We start from the raw sequence: 6,835 nt of genomic DNA, 5'->3' as shown, positions 1-6,835 counted from the left end.
ATCGATTTTGTTTTCTTTTTTCCTACTTTTCTTCTTCCTTCGTTCTTTTTTTGCCTAATTCCTTTCTCTACCATATATTACATATTCATGAATTTAAGAAGACTTTTCTGTGAAATATTGTGCACATTAGTGCTCTGATTCCTTTTTACTAGAATTAAATATCCCTACTCTAAATTACAACAGTTTCGAGAACGACAATAGGGGGCAGAGATTTATTGATAACAATACTTTCGTTATCTGCGTCACTATAGAATTATAACGCGTCATTTTTTCATCATTCACGAGAGAACTATGTAAAGAACAACACGGTAACATTGAAAATAATAAAAAAAAATTTGAATTTATTACCGCGGTAGGTGCAATTAAAAAAAAGAGTCAAAAACACGGATAATACATAAATTCAACAAGAACTGTTGTGCCAGGTAAGAAAAAAGTACTGCGACATTATATCAATTTTAAACAAAATTTTTGTTATACATTAAATGTTTTCTTCTAATGAATTTAAAAATGTAAAACTTTTAAAAAAGAAGACGCCACAAGTTTATGCGGAAAGCTGCAAAACATATCAAACATAAAATTTTTTTAATACATCAAAAAATTTTTTGAATAATATAGACAATTTCAAAATATGACAAAAGCATTTTGCTGTGCAAAAATAGTTCTAGAAGTACTTTAAAACTGTAAAAATTACGAATAAAAAAGTGGGTTACGTCAAGATTATATTAAAATTTCGTTTCTTTCGGTTAATGTGTACACGAGATATTATTAAAGGTGTGCAAATAAAGCATTTGTGAGTTCGAATTAAATCGAATCGAATCGAATCTTTGATAACATTCTCGAAATCGAATTTTCACGTTGAATCGAATCTCTTGATTGAATCTCTTTGATTCAACTACGAATCGAAATTAAATCAAATTTTCCCGGATTTACATCATGTGTTACTTTAAACGTAATAAAGTATTTTCAATGCTTTGCAGATACTTTTCAATAAACAAAAAATTAATTGCTAGAATTTTAGAAAATAATAAGAAAAATGTGCTAAAACATCTTGTTACATTGTGTCGATATCGTTTAGAAAAAAACAAAATTATTTTTATAAAATTATGTTAAAAGAATATAAAAATGATTACTAATTTTGAGATTGTTTCGTTTTAGTTCGTGCAATAACAATTCTGAAGTCATCTAGCAACGTCGATAAAGTTTCAATTTGCTTCTTATAAAAAATTATAGTAAAATTGGAAATTTTATAAAATTTAATGCGTAATGTTAGCGCTTATGCATTATGTTACATTGATAAGTATTTTCGTAATTTTGACAAATGGAATAAATAATGAGAAATATTCAAGTAGAGAATGGTGGGAAAACACATTAATTTACCAGATCTGGCCTGCAGGATTTCAAGATAGTGACGGCGATGGTATAGGTGATTTAAAAGGTATGTCGCACAAATTGTTGCTATTATAAATATAAAATTAAAGTTATATTATAATTTTATTAATTAAATATAATTAAATAGTAAAGATAGTAAACTTGGAAGAAGTATAAAAAAATGTTTTAAGAAATTTTTTAATCATATATTCATACATGTATTATTTGTTATTGCATTGTGTTATTTTATTGTTTATTAAATAATATTATAATTTAATAGCGTATAATGTGTCATATTTACTCGTAAACTTAATGGAATATTTTTATTTATAGGTATTATTAGTCGACTCAATCATTTCACATATCTTGGAATCGAAACAATTTGGTTGAATCCTATTTACGTTTCACCATTAATCGATTCTGGATTTGATGTCTCCAATTATACGGATATAGATCCTATTTTCGGGGATTTAAGTGATTTCGATAATTTTATGCAAAAAGCACATGATCGAGGTATAAAACAATAAACAATGATTTGGTACATAGCTAGAAGTTTTAAGTTTTTTACATAAAAAAAATGTTCCAATAGTTTTTTAATCTGTGTGTGTGTGTGTGTGTGTGTGTGTGTGTGTGTGTGTGTGTGTGTGTGTAAAATACTAATTGCACACATTACGGTAATGGTTCTGATATTTAATATATTTTCAATGTTACTTTTTAAATTAAACTGATTTGCTAAAGTTATTATCAATCTTTTTAGGATTGAAAGTCATTCTAGATGCTATTCCAAATCATTCGAGCGATCAGCATGAATGGTTCAAGTTGTCGGTAGAAAATGTCGACCCATATAATGATTATTACATCTGGGCCAATGGTGACGTCGATGAAAATGGCAAAAATATTCCACCAAATAATTGGGTATATTTTTCTTTATTTTGTATAATTTTTTAAATGTTACAACGTATAATCTTGAATTATAATGTACAATATAATTTAGAATTTTTAATTTCATGTATATAGTTGGAAAATTTTTCAAATAAGATTGTATGTAAAATTTTAGGGAAAAAGAAAAGAGAGATTATTTCTTAATAATAGATAAACTTTTTAAATTTAAATGTTTAATTTATAAATAATGATAAAAATATTTTAACAATGTAAATATCTTTCGCACAGATAAGCACGTACAGTGACAAAGAAGGATCTGCATGGACATGGCACGAGAAAAGACAACAATGGTACTATCATAAATTTCATAAATCTCAACCAGATCTCAATTTAAGAAATGAGAAAGTGATCAAAGAACTAATGGTACGTAGATTTTAACTTAATGTTATTGAAACATTTATTCAAGTTTTTAGAAGTTTAAGTTAAGAAAACTAAATGTAAATTAACAAAGATTGAGACAATTAGAATGTGATTACAATTATTTAATTGACATAAATTGCTAATTCTTATTCTTCTTAAAATAATCCATAAATAATCAATATCTGTAAACAGGATATATTTGACTTCTGGTTAGAAAGAAATGTCGATGGTTTCCGTATTAGTGCAGTGCCTTATTTTTTCGAAGATGAAACTTTAAGAAATGAACCCTTTGTGAAAAAGGGTATATATACTTTTGGTCTTCCTGAAAGTACCGCTCTTCTTTATAGATTTCGCAAATATATCGATAATTGGGTATCGAAAAATAAAGCTATGTCAAAGTATGATTTTTAATAATACTTAAAAAATTTTACTTTTTAAATATATTTTTAATATTATATTATATTATATTATTATATATACTGTTATTAATTATTATTATATTAATTAATAAAATTAATATAATTAATGGCATTATTAGATTGTTAATTGCGGAATCATATGATACTTCTGATGATAATTTATTGGCGTATTACGGCAACGGCACGCACAAAGGAATCGCACCGTTTAATTTTAAATTCATCACGCATATTCGTAACAACAGTGATGCTAGTTATATTAAGCACACCTTGGAGAAATGGCTGGCACGTCTTCCAGAGAACACCAAGACCAATTGGGTGGTATGAATTTCATGTATATTAAATTTAATTTTAAGTTAATAAATTAAAATTAGTTTTAAAATTAGTTTAAAAACTAAAAGAATTGTATCGTTTAATTTATAATTATTGTTTCTATCTGGTGTCTAAAAAATTAATATACCTTCACTTTACTTAGAACCTAATCTTTTATAAATATAGCTTTCAAATCACGATAATTCGAGAGCATCTTCGAGAATCGCGCTCAACCGAATCGACGGCCTTCACATGCTTAGTCTTCTCCTGCCTGGACAAGCGTATACGTACTACGGCGAAGAAATAGCCATGCTGGACACGAAAATATCTTGGAGTAAAACCATTGATCCCAATGCTTGCGCTAGAGGCATAAACGAATACGAATATTTCTCGAGAGATCCCGCGAGGACTCCTATGCAATGGAATTCCGAAATTTCAGCCGGTTTCTCTACGAATAGAAACACGTATCTCCCTATTCATCCTGATTTCGTTCATAGAAATGTGGAAATACAACGACTTAAAAACCCAAGCAATTTAAAGACGTACAAGCAGCTGGTTAATCTAAGAAAAGACCCAGTCTTTATAGATGGAGATTATGAATTTGCAACATTGAATAATGATCGTGTGTTGATACTAAAAAGGTTGGTACATTACAACATTTATATCAATAGATACTAGGTTTTATAAATATATTACGAATATATTGAACAGATTTTGCAAATTGTCTCTTACAAATTTTATTGATAAAATGCTAATCAAAATACGTTTCTGTATTATTTATTTTGTTTAAAAACTAACAGCCCATATTTTTCCAATTTTATTTGATATTTTTAAAGCATTTATTTATGTTATATTTTTATTTAACTTTTTGCAAAATTTATATAAAAAATAATCAACGTATACTTTTATAATTAATCATTATTTTTTTATTAATAACCAGGTCGTTGATCAATCATCCAGTGTATATTATTGTTATTAATTTGGGCCTACGGAATGAGAGAATTAATCTGACTTTAATTTATGCTAATTTGAAAGATACTTTGGATATTGTGGTAGCCTCTAGCAATGCAATTGACGTCACGTAAGTGTATTGTACGTAATAATAATGCAAGATAGCTTAGAGAACAATTCACAAAATTTTTTGATAATCTTGTATCGATTTATTTTATTTAAAAAAATAATAGTTATATATTAATGAACTGTAAATAAATTAATAAATTTCATGATGTTGCTTTCAATAGAGTCTAAAATTTCATTAAGTCTAATATTTCATGATCTTTAAAGCACAAACATAAGAAAAAGTTTCTTTATGTGATAGAAAACACAAATCATTCTGTAAATTAATGTATATTTTCAGAGATGTTGTTCCACGAGACAATTTTGTATTGACAGCAAATGCTGCGCTCGTATTAAAAAACGATAAACGACAAGAACAGACCACACCCGAGATAACTGAATCCACAATTGAAATTACGACAAAAAAAGAAACTACAATCGAAAGTACTACGAAGAAAGAAGAAGAGCCTACAAAGGGTACGACAAAGAAAGAAAAAGAGACTACACCGAGCTCAAAGAATCCTGATGAAAATAAACCTGATGGTGCAATGTTAAGTTGCACCCCTGCATTCTTGCTAATAATAAGCAGCATTGTAATATTGTGCGGATTTTAAAAATAAAGGAGGCAAAATATAAAAAATAAAACCCGAGATACAAAATAAAAAGTAGAATACTAGATATAAATTTAATCGGCCTAGATATATTTCTTTTTGATCAAATATTGTTTTGTATCTTTTATTGGTAGATATTTTGATTAATTTAATTTAAGCATAATAATGTTTAAAATACTAATTATTAATTAGATTTTAGGCCTATTACTAGCTGTACTTTACTCGTTTTTTTTTCTACTCAAATTTTCATGCAGCAATAGTCACACTCAAACAAGTGCTACCTTTATTTCTTTCTTCGTCATCCGTATTTATTATAATGCGATTCATATTTATTATAGTTGCAATGTGTTTCTTAAAAAATTTTTACAGCTAATTTTCTAAGCTATTTATATATTTATTAAGTTTTTTAAGCAATCTTGTTCCCGTTTAAATGGAATGTAAAAAAAAAATGACTTTCCATAAAACAGAAAATCCTTATTAGCCATAGAAACCCGTAAAAGGATACGCGGAAAAATCCACAGGGAAAAAAAGGAGAATCCTCGATTCGCGTAGAGAGATTTGCAGAATGTGGCCATTGCAGCAACCTACATTGATCTATGCGTGACCAATCACGGTGTTGATCAAATGCGGAGCGAATGTGCTTGATCCATGTAATACATAGATCGATCAGGTCGTGCGTTGTCTATATGTTCTTAACAGAAACAAAGGATAAAGATCTTTTATCTGTGCATCGATATAATTAACCTTTCATTATTCTCAACCTTTCATCTCGTTTATCTCGTTTAATATCTAAAGTAATGACAACTTTATGTGGCGACAAACGTATTAATTTCATCCCTGGATGCAGAATCGATTTCATTCACACAATAAGCATTGTTTTAAGATAAAAATTTAAATTTATAAAATAAAGAGTAGTAATTAATTAAAAAGTTGACAATTAAAGAATAAAGTTAAAAATATAACAACATCCAACTTAACTTAGCTAAAATCAAATGAGTTAATTTTTAACTTTAATTAGTTATTTTTAAAACACATAAAACTATTTTCCTAAAATAAAAACGTAAAAGAAAAAATACGTTTCCGTATAAGAAACAATATTTCTTTGTTATTTTTTATATATACTAAATTTTTAAATAAAATATTAAGTTATTTGATGAGCAATATTGTTATTGTTTTGTTATCTAAAGCAATCTTGTTTGAAAAAGTTATAACATTCTAATTTAATACAAACAAATGCTTTTAAAGTTAACTTTAATGTAATTTAAGTTATATTACACTTATGTAACTTTTAATGCAACTAAATTAATTCATTAAAAGTTTTTTTAATTTTTTTAACATTTAAAAAGTTTAAAAAATAAAATTTGTAAACCACATTTTTTTAATTTTAACTTAATTTAGTTTCAAAGGAATATTAACTTACCCAATTCCAATGAAACACAACGTAATGATATCTGACACGGACTTAAATATATCAGCCTCAAAAATAAAGCCAGCCATTATTCCGTTGGCAGGTTGTCAGTTAAAAAGGATCTGCGGGCTTCCTAATGTAATTTCATGTTACGAGGAATATCATGAAACCGGTTTTTGCTCGCCCTAATAGCTTGGGTCCTTAACCTTCCCGCAAAGACAATGATTTAACTGCAGCGCGGCCGAGTCCGCGAGATAAGCCCATATATACACTTTTCAGCATGCTGCACGCGTCGCGAATATATAAATTCTCAAGAAGAAAGAAATACTATATATACTCCAACAGAAATTGCGCGTGCTAAT

At 27.7% G+C, this 6,835-nt stretch overlaps 1 protein-coding gene across 1 annotated transcript; it reads left to right on the top strand.

The window, feature by feature from the left end:
- On the top strand, positions 1-5,785 carry LOC105833154 (maltase 1). Its single transcript, XM_012674657.3, has 10 exons — positions 1-422; positions 1,156-1,435; positions 1,702-1,881; positions 2,126-2,283; positions 2,539-2,673; positions 2,863-3,068; positions 3,209-3,407; positions 3,585-4,039; positions 4,339-4,479; positions 4,756-5,785. The coding sequence occupies exons 2-10, from the start codon at positions 1,264-1,266 to the stop codon at positions 5,066-5,068; spliced, it is 1,959 nt and encodes a 652-aa protein (XP_012530111.1). The 5' UTR covers positions 1-422; positions 1,156-1,263; the 3' UTR covers positions 5,069-5,785.
- The last annotated feature ends 1,050 nt before the right edge of the window (positions 5,786-6,835 follow it).

The sequence above is a fragment of the Monomorium pharaonis genome, chromosome 5, assembly GCF_013373865.1.
Source record: "Monomorium pharaonis isolate MP-MQ-018 chromosome 5, ASM1337386v2, whole genome shotgun sequence".
Taxonomy (NCBI): Eukaryota; Metazoa; Arthropoda; class Insecta; order Hymenoptera; family Formicidae; genus Monomorium; species Monomorium pharaonis.
Note: the sequence above shows the minus strand (reverse complement) of the source record. Positions and strands in the feature narration are given on the sequence as shown.